This window comes from Rhipicephalus microplus, chromosome 8 (assembly GCF_043290135.1).
Source record: "Rhipicephalus microplus isolate Deutch F79 chromosome 8, USDA_Rmic, whole genome shotgun sequence".
Lineage (NCBI taxonomy): Eukaryota > Metazoa > Arthropoda > Arachnida > Ixodida > Ixodidae > Rhipicephalus > Rhipicephalus microplus.
In genome coordinates, this window is record NC_134707.1 from 33,403,927 (window position 1) to 33,423,372 (window position 19,446).

Genomic DNA, 19,446 nt, shown 5'->3' on the forward strand with positions numbered 1-19,446 from the left:
CTATAAAAGGTGGTAGCAAAAGTATTTTGTTTCGTTCGTAAAAAAATACTGCTCAATAGCTTGTTTCCTGGTGATGTACACAAGCCAGGTGATAAAGACATCTATGCAGGCTTTGCATCCACTAAGCATAGGTTCTGGTGTAGAGCAGCAGTTGGTAGTTATTGCTGGTAAACTCACTCAAGCAAGGACTCCTACTGACCACTGAACATGAGTCACAGTAAGCCTGAAGAAGAATGTGTGTATCTAAATATCCGAGTAAATATGTCTAAAATCTTTTTCTTCATTTGTTTGAGTGTACTGGCCAATGATACCAAAACATATGCAATTCACACATGCACCTGCACCAAACATGCTTCGCGTCGACCGATTTTCAGGTCATATGAGATCCACACATATTACAACTAAAAATGTATAGTAACTTCCAGGTTGCCAGTTTTTGAAGAAAAGATATTAAATACGGAACTTTTCTCTGACTTTTCCAGTTTGCTTGAAAACTGTAATAGTTGGAAATGAGCGTTTTCATAATAGTGGTAACAAATACCAAAGGTGTATCACGACATAAACATTTTACACGCATGCCAATTTCACAATAGCGCTCATTTGCTGATCTCTTTTTGTTGCTCAGTAGCTTATTACCAATCGCCACACTCCCACACCATAATTGACTGCCACTCAGTTGGCTTTCACGTCGGTATTGCTTGTCACTATCAACCTCGTTTTTCAGAAACTCCAGACGTCATGAACTTGACAGCAGGCGTCGAAAGTCGTTACATTACATTATCCTGGCAAAGACCCCAAGGGCGTTTTGATTACTATATCATTGAGATAACCCAGGATGGCAACAAGACCAGCTCCCAACACAACCTTGGTTTGTGCATCAATGGCAGCATTGTTCACCCCGACCAGTCGGAGCTAAGCTGCGGACCATACGAACCGTGCACGAAGGTGGTCTACACAATACGCACTCATTTAAACGGACCACCGGAACGCAGTTCACCTGGGGTGAGATCGAAAGAAGTCTTCATACCTGCAGAAGGTGCGTCGTTCCATCAATGTCCTCGAATTTATTTTTCAATGGTCTGCCAGAAATGACAAGGCCTGACGAAATCAAACGACAACACAGGTCTAATCGCAAACTAACCAATGCTTTTATTTCGAGCATGAAAAGACTTTTGTAGATGCTGGGAAGACAGGATGCATTCGAAAATATAAGAGAAGAAAGTCAGACATTTAAAAAATGGTAGACAATGGTCAGAGACATCAGTCTCTGCGTCAAAAGCCCCACCAAGACGTGTTATGAGTTATATAAGAGGCAACATGTATTGCCTTTAAGAGGTAAATCTCTCAGAAAATGCGCAACTGGGGGAGCCTGAAATGCCTCCTCGACTAATGTCTACCAATTCTTATTGCTGATTTTCCTCTTATCCTTTCATCATCTTGCTGCTTTTTTAGCCTCTACGTGGGATATTTTATGCTCCAAACAAATCAAGTTGTTTGCACATCAACATATGTTGTCCTTCGTTTTCTTTGCACCTTGACATTGCTGGCAGCGCATAATTACATGAAGTCACACCAACTAAGACCGTTTGTGGCCTCAAAAGAATGCAGTTGATGTGACCGGGATGCTCTAACGCACTCGTAGTATTCTCAGACAGCCGGAACAACGAAATACCATCATCGTATAAATATGTCATGTTTCTTTTTTTTCTCGAAGTAGTGGGTGTGGTATGAAATATCATTGATGCTAGTGCCATAGCTTAACTTGCTTACATAAACATACCCAATACCTTTCGGAAATAGTAAGAAAAGCCGGGCTGGACGACATAATTATTTCCAAGAGTCACAAGAAAATACAGGGACACGGCCTAGGTAGGCAATACAGGCACTGATTTTGAACTTGTTTCTTTTATTTTTTTAACAATTCTACAATGTCACTTTTCGGAAAACCAGAAGGCACAAATTGTCTCGATGAATTCTGTGCGAAGCCTACTCCGCTGTATGTACTTTTGGACCAGAAATCCGCTATGCTTCAGGGAAATCCAAGCGGAAGTGTTTTGCTCAACGTAAACAGCAGGGTCAACGTAAACAGCAGGGTCAACGTAAACGTCTTAGTTAAAGTACTTACATGCCTGAGGTACTCATGGTAGGTCAAAATTAAATTAAATATACCAACTTTATTGGCATATTACAGCACCAAAATATATCAACCTAAAAGCACACAAAAAGCTGTCAAGTAATGTCTGGAGTGGTAAAATTTGTGATGAAGTGTCGCACTGTTAACAGCATGCCCTAAACCTAGCTGCTGTCTTTGTACAGGTGTAAAGGACTCCCTCAAGCCATTCCGATTGATTGATTCTCTTTTCACCTCCTATCACACTGTGCTGTGATGACACAATGAAATTTCATTGATATTCAAGTACGCATAACCTTGCATAGGTATTTCTATCATCAAAATGAATGAAGTGCACATGTGGTGAACTACTGGCCAAAAATGTGACATTAGGAAACTGAAGATAAAGGTACACGTGGGCCTATTACATTTCGTTAGGTGTAAGCAAATAATATCTTCAGCACTTGATTCTTAATTTTCGGAATGAAATGTTTCAATTTTAAGTGGAAGTGCGATTATTTGTTGATAAAGTTCTCTGTGCATCTTCATTTCCGATGAAAGGGGGGGGAGGGGTACCCAACGCAACTGCCTAACTCCACCTCAGTGATTTTCCGCACATTGTGGCTGTCCGTTTTTAGCATAACAAAGGAACAGAAAAACTGAAATACCGTCCCCGTTTATTCCGTACTTATTCTATGTACCACCAATTCTCCATACCGTTGTGAATTTGATTCCATCTTCCAGAACCGTACCCACCGTCAAACATCGTTATGGTACCTACATCCCCATCACGCACCCAATTGCACTGGGACCATACGGGGAAAGCGAACTCCGTGGTAGATTCTTATAACGTGAAGATATGTCGAGCGTTCGCGGTATGTGGCCAAGCGGCGTACATGAGTGATTGCGAAGAGCATGTGGCGTCGGAGACGTGGGTGTCCTTCGACAGCACTGCGGACACGGCGTACTGCGTACATATTACGGCGAGAACACGATGTTCAGCGGATGAAATCAGGAGCCGGGCAGCTGTTGCAGAAATACGGACGCCAGTCTTTGGTGAGTTTCCTGCTTCACTTGATAAAGCTGCACGCTGTCCGCGAGCGAGAGGTGGATGGCGACTGAATAGTCCGCGCGCCAGTGCCTTGTTTTCGCTGTGCAGTGCAGAACTCTCTCGAACTTTGATCTTGTCAAACCGCTTTGTAAACGTCCTATTTGTTTAATACGTGACATTTTATACGTGGATATGTTGTCCTGTTAAGAACCCAAGACATCCTGCGCAAGCAGAAAGAAAAGAGCAGTAACAGAGGAAAGGGTGCCGTTCCTCCGCTCTGCGCTTGTGCGGCAAGTTTAGGATTCTTAGCTAAACAACGATACTGCAAGAAGTCTTCCATGTCTTGTAAAGATTTTGAGCTCTAGAGAGGTTTCAAAACGGGCTTAACATTCTTCCCGGACACTGCACGCGACCGACGTTGCCGATATTAATTCGGTTTTTGGTTTCGCTATAACGAACGGGTGCTCATCATTTTCGCGAGAACCATAACATGAATAAAGCAAACATGCTGCAAAATACCGAAGGCGTTAGCATCGAAGAAATCTCCGCTTTGTTCGTGTCTTGAAACTGCTCAAGTTCAGCACTAAATTTATGAGCAGCCAAATGTTGGAAGGAAGTTGGTTTTGCAATGCCACATGAAGGGCAAATTAAACGTTAAAAGTTGAGCTCAGCAACAAGCACACACTTAAATGTGTGTTGCAAGGTAGTTCTTGGTGATTTACTTGTCAAAGCAATCATATGATTATGAGAGGCACCGTAGTGGAGAGCTCCGGAAATTTTAACTACATGGGATTTTTAACGTGCACCTAATCTTGCGGGATTGAATCCAACTGGTCACCTAGTGTTTATGCTACAATGAAACGTCATAACCACCAGACCACCAGGGCGTGTTGCAAAACTATTGCGGTAATCGCATAGGTTCATTTTGCATTATCGATGGGGCCTGAACCATATGTCATGTATGACGCTCGAATTTGACGTACGTATACTTTTTCTATGCAATGACACTAGCAACTAAGATGATTACATTCGGCTGCCTAATCGCAAATTATCTCTTAGAGCAAGTTTTGTTAATAAAACGCATTACAGCTGTTTTCACCTATGCTTTAGGAACAAGCAGACATGCATATCTAAAATAATTCTTATTGTAATTTTTTTCCCACCTAAAGTTAGTGTTCAAAACTTCATGTCCAGTGCAAATAAATAATATCGCATCGTTATCAGTTCTGGAACATTGCCCGTTTGCGTATGTCTCCTAGCTCGTAATTGACTATTTCGAGAATAAATCGCAACAGAAGTTTGTACCACTCATTGTGTTCTCGTGCACCTACGAGCGTTCAAAATTGCGCATTTGTTTTCTTTCTTTTTTTGCAGAACTTGCCGATGTCACCAACTTGATGACTGCGGGCGTCGAAAATGGTTTCATTACTTTAACGTGGCAGCGACCACATGGTCGGTTCGACTACTATTCCATTGCAGTCACCGAGGACCTCACTGGCAGCAAGAATAATGACCAACAGATGCTAGGTCTATGCGCCAATGGCACCATCATTCGCCCTGAGCAGACGCAAGTAACTTGCGGACCATTTAAGCCTTGCACAATGTTGTCTTGCACCGTGCACACTCATTTGAACGGGCCACCGGAGCTCATGTCATCTGGAGTGTCAGTAAAAGACATCGTCATACCTGGCCAAGGTACGTATAAGCATTATCGCTCGCTTCAGAAAGTGGGATAGTGAGTCTGATAAAGGTCTCTGGTAAATATTTCAGGCAGACATTATTATTGAAAATTGGCCTCAGCAAACATTCATGGCATATCCTCGAAGTGAATGATGATGAGTGGGCAAAACAGTGGTATGAATTGGTGTTACCATATATCACCCGTGTCATTAACCACACACGCATGTAAATGGGTGACAAATTGTTGTACAGTTACCTACGATGTTTATTATTCATAAATGGCGTGTTGTGCCAGGTTAATTTTTTTTTGTTTTGCTTTCATTATTACTCCTTTGTGGTATCGCACCTAGCCTGAAGTTGGTGAAGACAAGGTCTCTGCACGTTCCTCTGGTGCTTGTTGGTTGTTTCCAGTCATACGAAACGCATCGTAGTGCATATAGAGATGTCATATACTGCAGTCGTTGTCCGTTATCGCCGTTGTCATAATCTTCATCAGCGTCATCGTCATGGCTTAGTGTGGGTTCCATGCAAGGGTTGTCCAATGATAGCAGAAAGAGAATGTGTGGCCTGGAACGCAGCAGTTCTTCATCGTCATCGCCCCCAGCAGTGACTTCGGTACACAAGGCTTACGCCAATGGACAAGCCTAGGCCCTGAAGACTTTCTTCTCCAGTGTAGTTTATGCAATTTTCTGCGTGAATTCTTGGCAACATTCTTAAAACAGAAGTTAAGGGTCGTGGACTGATAATAATTATTGGTGAGGTAAACGTAAGAAAACCGCAATATGATTGCGTGGGATTCCCAGGAGGGCTCCGCAAAATTTGAATACCTATGATTTTGACGATGGACTTGACTATAAGTACACTGGCCTTGGTTGGTGGACTAGCTTGCTTACGTAAATAAGTAAGTCGCTTTCCTAGTTCTAGAAGGGTAGCTGGTTTCTTCATGCCTTGTGAAGAAAATGTCCTCTTAGGACGCTCTTTTGGGTACAACTTTCCAGTGAACGGGAGATAAGTGTCCACGAAAATTTTTTGCCCGCAAGAAAACGCGGCCCACAAAAATAGTGTTGTTATTTTGTTTGCATGAATCAATGAACGAGTTATGCCCATAAATACATTTATAATGATTATGTTTTATTACTAGGGGAGTTCACTGCCATGTAGTATCTAAAAAGTAATGCACGCAAATGGTCACTCCCTCTCTAGCTTACTCATAACGGTCTCGACTTAATCGGGAATCCTTAACAAAAATGACGCGAGCATCTACTCACAAATGTGGCATGTGCAAGAAAAAATTGAGATAGCATTATGGCGAGCTGCCTACCTTGCCCTCTAAATTATGGCCTTACAGATACTATAGGTGATAAGTGTCACAGAGGCTACTCCGAATAAGCTTTGGCAAGAGAATTAGTGAGCCATTGTGTGAGCGTCTACAGTGCCTCGCGCATAATTGCGCTTGTTGTGGCAGCGCTACAGATGTGTCTCGTGCAAGTGGCACGAGACAGTTGGCTGACCTGTGAAGTGTCAGAGAAGCAGGTTCAGAATTGTACACAAGCAACAGTCAGAGGGTATTTCGTAATAGCCTTTCGGCACTCTGAGTACTGCTAAGACATAAAACATTCCTTGAAAACTAATAGACATCTCGGGCACCAAGTCGCTGACACAAAAGTGGTTACATTTTCTCACCCACTCGTGTAGGGACTCTCCCGACCACCTCTTGCAGGAATTAAAGGCGCGTTACATCCCTCGTCGAGTGAGTAAGCAGTACGACCTGCGCCCTTTCGACGCAAATTCGCCCAGTGCTCTAGACGCCGATATAAGAATTCAAGAGATCGGCTCCATGTTACAGGATATCCGCGAGAATTCGGCGCTGGATATTGACCACGTACGGTAGATGACACTGAAACCGCAACGACGCAGATCTTGCGCGCATGGTATAGTCACGTTTACTGAGCATTGGCGGAATGGGACCCTTACGTGAAACGCTTTAGCAGACTCTGTCATCGCAGAGTGCCACTCTTAAAGCTTGACCACACACACCCATTGCAGCGCACCAGCGCGTGGTTTTCTGACGCGGCGCCGCGCCCTCATTACAGAGAGAGGGCGCGCTGCTTCATGTAGCCTTCTCTCTCCTTCATGAAGAGAGGGCGCAGCACTGCGTCAGAAAGCCGCGCGCTGGCGTGCTACAATGGGTGCGTGGGGTGAGGCGTTTAGCGTATAGGCGTTCCTGCGTTGAGCGGCGTTGCCATCGTCCGCGTACCCGATAGAGTAAACGAGGATGAAAGAGAGCGAGAGAGAAAAGTTTTCCACCTCCCCAAGGATTTTTTTTTTCTGCTATGAGAGCCAGCGAGCCCATGTGTTAGCGTCTGCATTGCCTAGTGAAGGCTCGATCTTGTAACAGAGCGACGCATGCCTTTCACGCATGTGCATGAGAAAGTGGACTACCTACGAAACTTTGGATATGTGCGTTAAAGGGAAAAGAATAATCTTTTGTTAGCGAATGTACATACAGAGAGCCTTTGTTCGATGGCGCCCTCAATCCAAGGTTCGATTGTTTTGCGCTACCCTGTGAGCCCGCTGGACCAGCTGCTACTGTTTCTGCAGGCTTAAGATGAGCAGTGCAGTACTATGTCAGCCTAATAAGAGCAGACCAGTGCAGTTGAGTAGTACTCTAAATGACGTGCCTAGAGGAATGGGTGAGCTTGGGTATAGGAGGAACACCCAGTCGAGCGGAGAGTTCTCTCATTTAGTGGTACGCTGCCTGTACAGACCCACAGTGGGGGCAGTAAAGGGAGGGGGGGTACAGACTGATTAAAAGCTATTTAGCAAGTAGAAGCAAAGTAATAAATTGGGCTGCAGTTGCCGCTATGCAACAGCCTCTGCTGAGGAGGAGGATGTATATTGCGGCTCTGGCAGTAGTACTCTAACGTCGCGTTGTAGTTTAGTGGTTTTATTGGTACGTCGTCTGGGTTGGACAGCTCCTCCAATTATGCCTGGTCAGTCAGACCACAGCAACCGCATGAGCGCGTTGATAGAAGGGACACTTTACCTGTTGAACAAAGTGGTGGACTCTCTGACTTTGCATGTAGCTTTCCGAGCACGACAGCACCCATAATATACTAGTTTTATAGCGCAGCTCTTAGGAACTCGTTTCTGCACACCATTGACGTAACTGGCAGAGCAACCTAGAAGGAAAGAGCGTCAACGCGGATCACCGTGGAAGATGAAAGATGGCGATAACAAGAAGGTGATAACGAGGAAGAGGCGAATATGACTGGCTTCACCACGGCTACCCGTTGTAACATATCAGTGCGTGTCGTCATACGGTCACCGACTAAGTCATCACTAAGGTGCGCAGCGAGGATGTCCCACGAACTGATAACATATGGGGAAATAAAGGGCTGAATGAACCCGCGCTTATCTGGGTGGCTGTGGTAGACGCGTCCATGCGCTCACGTCCGCAGTCTCCCGGTCGGCCAGGCAGTCACGGCTCAACTTATCACACATTCTAACACCAAAACCATGGCGCTGAGATTTAGCAGCAGGTATTGCCGTAATCTTGGGGGAATATTTTCAAACCTACTCGCCTGCGCACAAGTTCGCCCATAATTAAGCTGCGTTTGTGTAATCTCTCTTTCAATATGATATATTATCATTGGGGGAAAAAATTGTGACGGAAGCGCTTCTGGAGACATGAAATGGTTCCTAAGATTCTGATCAGGCATTTACACTGGGGCGAACAAGGAAGGATCAGTTTGTTTACTGTAGCTGATCAATGTGGCATCAGCTAAACTTAAAGCTGAGATACACGAGATTATGCAGAAAAGTCATAATTCGGGTGATTATTTATTCAGGGGTCTTTATTGTGAAGTGTGCGATTTCATATATGTATGATAATCTTCTGTGCCCTCTTTCAGAACCACCTCAACCAAAGAACGTAAAAATTGTCCCGCAGTCTTCGTCACTGACACAATTGCAGTGGGACAATCATGATAGCGACACATATGCTGTCAAGTCCTATATTGTCCATATATGTCGAACGTTCCGGGCGTGTGGCCCAATGGAAATCTTGGCTGATTGCGAGCAAGAAGTGACACCCCAGGCGTTGGTAACATTCAACAGCACTGCCGATACCCTGTACTGCATACTGGTCACGGAAAAAAGAACTTGCGGAGTCCGGGAATTTGAGAGCCAGCCAGCAGTAGCGGAGTTACGGACACCAATCTTTGGTGAGTTTCCGATTTGATGTGGTCACACTGTTTGTTTGAGAAGGCAAGCGTTTAGGCATTTATAATATTGGTTGAAAACACCATGAAATGCGGTATTGGTTTTCAGTTTCAAAATAGCCTTTCTTCGCGGATCCCAGTTAATCTCCTAATGCTTTATGCGATTCAGTGTTTAGTTACATGCCTAGTAATCGTGATGAAATGTTTGTTATATGCGTTTTATTGTGCACTGAGAAGTGAGATCCGTTGCAGTAGTTTTGCTTTTTTACTGTTCTTTCCGCTTTTTTTAACATCCCGTCAAGGTCTGACAGTATCACTAGATGTGAAAATAAGTGAAAGACGTTTTTTAAAGATTATGTGCTACTGATGATTAGTAAATTTAGGGGGCTTTCGCAAAATTTCTTTGAAGTATCTATATCATTTTGCAGAACTTCCTGATGTTTCCAACTTGACGGCTGATGTAAGAAATGGCTACATTACGTTAACGTGGAACCGCCCACCAAGTCGATTTGACTATTATTCTATCGAAGCCTTTGACGATGACGTCAGCAACAAAAATATTGACAAGCGAACGCTTGATCTATGTGCCAACGGCACCATCGTTCACCGTGACCAGACGCAAGTTACCTGCGGACCGTTTGAGCCCTGCACCAAATTGTCCTGCACTGTGCGCACTCACCTGAGTGGCCAGCCAGAGCGGATATCTTCTGGAGTGACTCTGAACAATATCTTCATACCTGCGGAAGGTATGTGGGCCACAAGTAGGTTCACTTGCGGGGACACTAGACGACGATAATAACATCTGATGAGAAATGTAGGGGTGGGGTGGGGGGCTCTTTTTGAAATATTTGAACAATTACAGTCAAGGTATTTCTCAAACGGATGATTTGCATGCGTGGAGGAATGTACACTAAGTTCGTTCTCAATCACTAAGAAAAGATGTGGAAATTCAAGGACTCATTTTTTTTCTTTTTTAGAGACGAAAACAATTCAAACTAACTGACAATGATGGCTAGCGGTGCTGACTACCATTCCCAAGTTTAAATAAACATACATACCCCACCATTGTACGGGGCAATGACCACTGCGGAAGCACAATCGGTAAAGCATCAGATAAATTATTTGATGGTCGTAGGCTCGGTCTTTGTTATGAGCCAGTTATCTTTCCATCCGCATTACTTTATTTAAAGCTTATCATATACACTAACAATAACACCCCCTATACTTTTCTTGGCATCATCATGCGTTAGTTCTGACTATTACGTGTTTATTACTACATGGCTGTTAGTTGTAACATAGCAGCTAGTTTTCTGCTAACATCAGGGCGCCAGATTTCTTACACGGATGTTGTATGCAGCGTATTTTTTGCACGTTATTTGCGTTAAAACCTTCCAATGCACGTCGTCGGGTTTACCAATGAAGATATCTTGCAAAAACGAAACTGGTTTAATCATTCAGTATGACTGCCTTGAGACAAGGTTTACGGAATCATCCATATGTGAGACAGTAAAGGTAAAAGGTGATGTCCTCTACAATTTTTGAAGGCAACCTCGCTAGCTCCTGTGAAACCCTGCACTGTGTGCGTGGTAAGCGATGTGCACCTCCTTCTTTCTTCTTCGCGCTCTTTTTTCTTATTCACCGCTCCCTCCATCTAGGATGGCAGACTCGACGTAGTTTATTTAACCTCCCTACCGTTTTTACATTTTTCTATCTCTCGCTTGGTCGCAACTCAGTTTCCGTAGCCAAATAATATTACCAGACTCAACGCAAGGAAAAGTGACAATAGATGCCTTAAATAGCTATTCCTATGTTTCTTTCCGTGCAAAGCTTTACGATGACAGATCTGCTAACCTCAGATGCAGAGGATGAGATGACACTACTAGTACTGGACCATTTTCATTGCGTGGTAACAGTTGGCCTTTAGTATTTCGACTGCTCGTTATAGGCGCAAGAATGCTGACTGTTTTACGCGCTTACGCCGTTAATATGGCGTTTCGAATGATCAAATATTCCTGGCTGAAGCCCGTAGAGGGACTATCGCTATGCGCAGACTTGGCTACAAAGTTTCGAATCCTATGTTTACGAATGCTCTCATGAAATACTATAATGTGATTCACTTCGAGCCTCAGGCAATGTTTTTGACGAATGACGACTGTGTTTGCCGGTACCATTGTACTCGATTGCAGACAGGTTATTCTTGTGTTCAATATTTACCAACTTCACAACTGCATTCTTAGCTGTGTCAGGCACGTGGAGGTCCTGAAGATTATATATGAACAAACTTGAGGATTCAAAGTGTGAGTCTTTCATGGTGAAGAAAAAAAGAGTAAATTTTAATTGATTTGGTCAATATGTGTCGTTTAACATCCCGAAACCACCATTTGATTATGAGAGACACCGTGGAGAAGAGCTCCAGACATTTCGACCACATGGGATTCCTTAAGGTGCACTCTAATCCGAGCACACGTACCTACAGCATTTTCACCTCCACCGAAAATTCATCCATCGCAGCTGACATTCAATCCCTCGACCGGCAGATCAGCAGCCGAGTACCTTAGCCACAAGACGCCCGCAGCAAGGCGACAAAATTTCAAGTCCTCGTTTTTTTGTTGTGGTTGTTTGTTAACACAAAATTGACACATTTCACTGGGCATGAGCCATCTGTTGTGGCATGTACTTGCTTAGAAGTGAAGGAAGAAGAGAACGTTGTTCCTGTTCATCTGGTCCGGGGAAAGACGTCGATTCCTGGCTGCCACAATTTTTTCACTCGTGGCAATATTAGTGAGAAAAGTAAACCCTGCCCAGGCAAGCATAGTTGATGTTATTAGTAGTAAATATTATGTAATTATGAAGAAAGAAATGTGGATGAAAAGATCATTACTAGGAAATGTCATGTGAATGTGACGAAAGAAATGTGGATAAAAAGATCCCTTTCTGCTAGCAGGAAACGAACCTGCGGCCATCAAACAACGCGTCCGATGCTCGCAGGTTCCGTCCATCCCTGCTCACGGCAAGTGATCTTTTCGTCCAGTTTTTTTTTCCTTTAATTTACATCACATTAATTAAAACATCACTCATGCTTTCCTTGGTAGTATTTTCTGTTCTCTGTAGTATACTACGGTGTATTAGGATTGGTATTTACACTACCCCCGTGGTGTAAATATCAATCCTTAAATTGCTATAGGCTGTGTAATGGGAGTGGGAGGGCCACGTTTAAAACGGTGTAAGACAATTTGGCAGAAAAGTTCATTACTTGATCATATATGTTATTGCAAACCATGCACCACCATTTATTAACCGTGCTGTTAATTTGCTGCCTTCTTCCAGTACCTCATCCACCAAGGAACATATCCGTGGTAGCAGAATCAAAATCCCTGACCCAACTGCACTGGAACCATCCCGATGACATGGCTGCCGTAATAGAGTCCTATAACGTGAAGGTATGTAGAACCTTCAGGACATGTGGCCAAGTGGGAAACTTCAGTGATTGCGAGGAGCACGAGACGCAACAGACATCGGTAACATTGAACACCACTGAAGATACGTCATACTGCATACTGGTTTCCGCAAAAGCATGGTGTGGAATGGATGAAATAAATAGTCGGCCGACGGTCGCGGAACTGCGGACCCCAATTTTTGGTGAGTTTACGAGTTCGTTTGATAGTACTACATCTTTCAACGGGGTTTTGTCACAAAAGGACTTGACAGGTTGTTGCCGGCTGTCTTGACCGGGTGGTTGGAACTGCAGGTATAAACATAGCAGGGAGAAGCAAATCATATTAAATGGATGGTAAAACTTTATTCTCTGAGAAATTAATGAAAGCGTCATTTGTCGAAATATAAACTCTGCGTCTCATTTTTTTTAGATTTATGGACACATAAGTAATTTATAGCGGGGTGTTTCTAACCTGACAGCTGTGGTCACAGTAATTAGGAAAGATCCAGGAAGTGGAATGATTGACCACAGTCGAGGGAAAATTGCGCGCAACTTTTGAATAAAATTGAAAAACAGTTAATCGTGGGAATTTATCAGGATTCTGACGCTGAAGGCCATGAAATCTATTTGTCTATTACACTGAAAGGAAGCTTGTAATTGCATGTGTAAAGGTGGCAGCAGATTGCATACACAATAGGTGTGGCTCACAGGAGGTCTTTATTGTGTGTTAAAGTTAGTGACATTATTAGCAATAAAATTGTGGACTATCCACCCGAACTGAACCCTGATGGGATGCGAAGCAGCAGCAGTGCGCGCTTCGTTGACCGGGTTGAAACGGGCGTCGACGAGGGTGCTGGAAGAACGGTTTGAAGCGAAACTCGGTGTAGCGTTTACTCTATTAAACGTTTGTTTGAAATGCAAGGACATGGGAGGCAGGTGGGGTTTCATGTAGGCTTCATTGAACCGTTTGTCAAGGCTTCGCAGTCTTCGTTTCTTCAGAGTCGAGACACAGGCGTCGGACCGGAGCAGGCGTGTGTTTCGCTTTGACTACCACAGCCTTCGGATCGGTGAAGCGCACATTGAGAGGTTTCTGCAGACACGTCACATCGCAGTTGATAAAGACAAGATCGATGCTAGTAGCCCTTATCGTGGTGAGTAGTTTCCGTTCCGCTACCAACACGCCCTTGAGCGAGTACACGTCACGCATGTAATCGACGAGCTAATCTCCTTATCCTCTGCTGTCGTCAACGTTGAAATCTCCGGTGACTATGAGAGGCGAGCGCCGACATGCCTCACCCCCATCAGTCAGGGCGCCAACCAGCGAGCGCTTAACCTGTTCCTATGGCAGGTTGTAAACTAGGTAGAGAGCGAGAATCACGACGTTGCCGACGCGCATGGCAAGGCACTTGGAGCGGAAGTGCCTTCGAGAAGTTCCGGATCGTTCCTCCATTACTCACGAGTTGGTGGTATAGCGAGCGGCAGTCGCGGTAGGCGAGTGAGTGGCGGTAGCGGCAGGTGTCGCGAGTGAACGGATGAGGTGGTAGCTGTAGGCGCTGCGGCTAGCGTGCGCCTGGCGGAAAGAGAGCGACGTCAGCGCGTACTGCGAGAGGAGCATGACGTGAACGCGCTGCTGTGGTGTGACCTACTTGGCACCACTCCAACACCTGCGGCGAGGGGCACGCGTAGCGGCGCGTTCGTACGGAAGCACGTACGTACGCTGTTACACACGTGAGTCCAAGAGCTGCTTCGCATCTAAAAAGATATACACGGATTGCATATTTCAGGTTTTATAGGATCACGAACCACTTTACTGTGGCATATTACTAAACTGAGCAGGTGTGGCCGATGTAATTCCAATTGCCCAGAAAGTGGAACGATTCACCACAGTCCAAGGAAAGTTTCACACTTCTGATCTGCTAAACGGATAAAAGCAAATCGCGAACATTGAGCTCGTACAAGATGTTAAACTTGTACAGGAAGTAAGCGATGGAAGTATAATGGCGCTTGCCCATGCGTGTAAATGAATGCGTTGTTGGGCGTACTGTTGGACAACATAGTGCATATAGAGATGCATACATGCTAAACATGACATGAGCTCTGAGTCAGCTCAGTAAGATTTGCTCGTCCTATCTGATCACTTAAAATGGATCTGTACCAAATGGCAAAGCAGTGGTAGCAATAATGACGATTCATTGTTAAAGGTCGAAGTTTCTGGCGCCTCGATGATCACCCCAAAAAAAATGTGAGGAATATTATGGTGAGTTCACGTAAAGCAATAGGTAAACATCTGCTAAACTGAGAAATTATGCTCCGATTTTGTCTTTACGAAATTATTCAGTCTCATTACCAAGACCACTTTCTCATTAATTTGGAACATCTGATTTCAAAAATAATAGCCATCTTAAACTCATGAAGAAATCAGGAAATTCGGGATTTTGCTTTTGACTTTCTGAAGCCCTTTGTGAACGCATTACCAGAGCATGGTGTTGTTCCATCATTTACCAGCTGAACATTTTTAGTGATTTCACAAAACCTGAAGGTTCACTTTCCATTCGTGTTTCTGTTTCACTGATTTTAAAAGGAGTTACCGTTGTTTTTGTTAGCCGCTCAAGATGGGCGCGATATTTTCTCACAGTGTTAATGGTGTGTCGACAGCCAATTTTCTTCAGTGCAACATAGAACAATGGGTGGTTCATGGTACCGCATTCCGTGATCAGATATCGCAGATGCTGTAAGCTTATAGCGAAGAAAAAGTTGTTGAGTGCTTGAATTTTCATACAACAAAAATAACTTAGATTCATCCAAGCTTCCTTAGGAGAATCGTTCCACTTCAACAATTTGTTAGCCGTTGTGTCTCGGCAGCAATTATGAAATTACCGAAGATAGTTGTCACATCAACACTTTCTTTATGGTTTCTAACTGATTACAGATCTCCCAGAAGTGACGAACCTTCACATCGTGAGTGTCGGGGCGGATTTCTTCACTGCTGAATGGGGAAAACCCAAGGTCAACTTTGACTACTACTGGATTGAAGTCACCAGCGCCAACAACAGCCGGACTAATTTATCACAGGATGTGGTAGGGTCCTGTGCTAACGGCACAATAATACGCCCAGACCAGACCCAAGTCACTTGTAGTCGTTTAGAACCTTGCGTAAACGTTGTCTTCAAGGTGCGGACACATATCAGTAAACCATCTGCACGCACTTCTCCTGGTGTCGCATTGACGGACTTTTTCATTCCGGGCAAAGGTAAGAAAATGACGATTGTCAGGTCGGTATGTCTATTTGCTTTCAAAACGTGATCTTACTTGTCTGCATAGTACAGCCGTCATGTCACATATCTCTCGACCTCCCTACAAATGTAGAACCTTTGATAAGTTACGTGCCCAACACTTGTCAGCTTGTAGGTACAATGTCGATTTTTATGAAAGAGAACACGCGAGCGCACAGCTTCTCTCCGGCGGCTGCTTGCAGCACGTTCAAGTGAGAGCACAGCCTTTTTGCCCCGTCATCTGGTGGCGAGCCTAACAACCAGTGATTGGTGATGTGGCACCTGAGGCAAGATTGCAACAAACTACTTCCAGGCGATTACGCAAGAGGCCGCCCTGACATATTGCCTAATCGCCTTCAAGCAGCATGCAGACGAAAAGCGCCAAATCCTGACTGGCTGTACGCTTAGTGCTCACGTGTTTTATTAATAAGTAAGAGGCTAAGGGGTAGCCCTTGTGACGAAGTTAGTGAAAGCGAGAAAGAAACCTTGGTCTCGCCTTTGAACGTGGTGTGATTTGGGGGTTCTTTGAGCTTCTCGGAAAGTCCTAAGCCTAAAAGAACAAATTTGATGTTTTTTTACTGCATTTAGACTGTTTCACATTGTGTAGGATCAATGTCGTAGATATCTTCATATTCTACAACGTTAATGCGGTGAACACTGCCGTGGGGGTCAAATTAAGAAATGTGGCCTTCCCGGTGTATTGTATAACGATGCTCTGACGAATGCCGCAGTTCACGTGAAGAACCTTACCGTGAGCTTCATCGGGGACGACAACTTTACCCTGACTTGGCAGAAAGGGGGAAGCTGCTTGGAATACTACACTGTCAAGGTCACCGACAACAGCGATGGAGACAGCGGCAACGCAAGCAACGGCTTAGTGTCCTGCAACAATGGAGCCGTGATTACCTCGAGCCAAACAAGTGTCACATGCGATCAGCCGCTGACGTGCGCTAACGTGACCATCACAGTGAAACCGCATGTGAAAGGAGTGCCGGATAGCCCCTCGAATGAAGAGACGCTACCCGGAGTTTACCTGTCTGGAAAAAGTACGTCACTTCTATCAAGCCAGATTAAATATTAGAGTTAGCTTCAACCAAATTCGGAGCTGTTGCATATGCTGTAATCTAGGCTATATCTCGAAACGGATGAGTCTTCCTCCCGGGGCTTCTTAACCCCTATCATTCAGGATGCTTATGTACTCTGCATTTCATTTTAGTTCGATAAAGTGAATAGTCACGCCCCTCCTCTGCGTGAGTGGTCAATGAGCTACATAAGGGCATCGTGACAGGTCTTTGAGAACGTTACGTCTGTAGTGGATGGGTAGGACGGCGCAGTTTGATCATTTTAAGGAATCGTTACCAGTCGATCATCGCCTGAGAGAAAAAGTAGCCAGAAGATATTTCTGTCATAATTCTAATAATTCCTTCATCGCGTGCTTCATGTCAACGCAAATGCTAATTTGGGTTTTTCTCTTTATCTCAAAGGAGCCCAACTTTATACTGAAACAGCCCGATCTTTCACAGTAGCACTATAATCACTTCAGTTGAGGCCATCATAAGAACGCTTAGAATAATTCCTGGCCAATCCCCAATTGAAATGCGCATTCAACGTTGTTTTATAAAAAAACGACTCAGATCAGAGGCGTGCCTGGATGAAATCGAGCCACATTAACATTGAAACAATAAGTGAGGGCTGAAAAAATCTTGTGATCCAAACTCATCCCACATTGTCCCCTCAAGTTCTTTTTACGTTTGTTCGAGCATTTCTTTTTCTGTCTTGTTTTTGTGGCAACGCGGGGCATTTAGGATGAGGACGTTTCGAATGAAGTGGTGAAGGCACGCTTTCGAAGAACGAGATTTACTAATCAGTGCGCAGTGAAAATAAAACGCGAAACAGTCACTCTCAAGAGGGATTCCAACCGGCGCAGTAACATCATATTACACGTCGAACCATGGGTGTCTCCCATATTAAATTATAAAGAGGGTGCCTACCAGAATAATACAAGTAAACATCGAGCGGCATAATTAAAGAAATTTATGGCCCGGTGAATTGACCATCACAAACATTTTTCGTATCAGTCAAATAAAATTGGACGTTGACAGATTTTCCGCACGCTGCAACTGCTTTCAGTCTTCTCTCGTCGCGATAAGTGAGCAACAAGCCATGCAGGAAGCATAGCTCGAGAAAAAAAGTTACATCACATACACGCTATGACACTTAGCACTGTCTCTTTTTGCTTCGAACACTGAGGACCTTCATTTCAGTGTGATTGCGAGTGCACTCACAGGCGCATGGCAGCCTCTAGTGATGGCAGCAATCAGTCACTGCGCATAAATTAGCTAATGGCGGGGATTAAGCCACAGTCATTTGGGCATGTCGCATCATTTTCGTTATTGGCAGGGTGATATGTAACTATCTTTGCTAAATATTCGCAAATTTCAAAACGCGTGCTCCACTAAAATGTTCGTTAAATATTTTTGTTGAGCTAGCTGGTAACTCATCATATTGTGAATTACTTTAGCGCTATTGAATTTGGCGTAACTTCCAAGTTGCGCCACAATATGATGTTTGGCTCGCCTGTTCCCATGAGTCACGATCTCCTGATCGGCAGCACTTTCTGACCGATCTCAGAGAAATGTTGCCATTTATGTTGCGCTACGTAGTTTAAGTTTTTTGTAAGAGAAATTATCATTGATAGCGTGTGCAATTTGCGCTGGAAGGAGCATTCGAATAACTGCTCGAACGACTGCAACGTTATGGCGGTGAGTGCTCTACAACCCATCGTACCGACTGTGTGTTGTACGTAACGCGAATCCTGCTTTATGTCCTTACAGCTCCTCCTCCTGTGACCGACTTGAAGCTGGTGAAAATCACGCACAGCTTCTTCACAGTGACCTACAGGGCTCCGAAGAAATGCTATGCCGATTTCCAACATACCATTCGGCCTTCGACTACCCGTGCGAGAGCTAGGATTGGTGACTGTCACCTGAAGAGGGCGATCGATCGTATTACAGCGACTTGCCTGATTGGTGCCTGCGGAAAGGTGAACATCGCAGTACAAACGAAGGCCATCGCACCATCGAGACGTGTCTCTGCTTGGGCCAGGTTAACGGCACTTGACACCAAGCGGAAGTGCCTCCAATACCACCGCGTTTAGCAGGGATATCCGGGGTGAATACGGCTGCCGTGGGTCTCATTCATGTTTTCTCTGAATACAGCAGATTTCAGAACTGCAACAGTTACGGTGTCATATGCTGCACTATGATTGGTCGACAGCCTTATGCAATACTCCAGAATACCCCCTGTTTTTTTTCCTTTCTAACCACCTCTGCTTAGGTTAATGGAGTTCCTATAGCTTCAGACTGTGTGGCTGTGGTAGCTTGTTTGTGGCCATACCTAAATTTTTAAAAGAAATTTGATGGATATGAACGGATTAGAAAACGAGCTATATCACAAGCAGCATGCAGCCAGAATAGTGAGTTTACTGAACTGGCTAGTTTTCAGCCAAATAACAAAGCAATGGTACGATGAGTGCTCTTAATAATCTACAACAAAAAATATCATTTTCAATAAACAAGGCAACATTCTTGAGATCTCAAACTTTCAGCTCTTGTTCTGTCTTGAAGGAAAAAAAACTACTGTGCACGTAACACTTGTTGTTCAAGGTATCCTTA

The 19,446-nt window shown here is 44.3% G+C and overlaps 1 protein-coding gene across 3 annotated transcripts in view; it reads left to right on the plus strand.

Annotated features, from left to right (window-relative positions):
* Positions 1–19,008, plus strand: part of LOC119164353 (tenascin-X) — a 44,196-nt gene extending 25,188 nt beyond the window's left edge. For 2 of the 3 annotated variants that reach the window (XM_075871488.1, XM_075871489.1), the window contains exons 12-20: positions 725–1,036; positions 2,855–3,166; positions 4,536–4,856; positions 8,756–9,067; positions 9,493–9,810; positions 12,392–12,703; positions 15,430–15,750; positions 16,504–16,818; positions 18,607–19,008. In XM_075871488.1, the coding sequence (XP_075727603.1) occupies positions 725–1,036; positions 2,855–3,166; positions 4,536–4,856; positions 8,756–9,067; positions 9,493–9,810; positions 12,392–12,703; positions 15,430–15,750; positions 16,504–16,818; positions 18,607–18,929 (2,846 nt within the window). In that variant the 3' untranslated portion in view covers positions 18,930–19,008. The remainder of the gene's footprint in view (positions 1–724; positions 1,037–2,854; positions 3,167–4,535; positions 4,857–8,755; positions 9,068–9,492; positions 9,811–12,391; positions 12,704–15,429; positions 15,751–16,503; positions 16,819–18,606) is intronic. The other variant, XM_075871490.1, reaches the window with a different exon arrangement.
* The last annotated feature ends 438 nt before the right edge of the window (positions 19,009–19,446 follow it).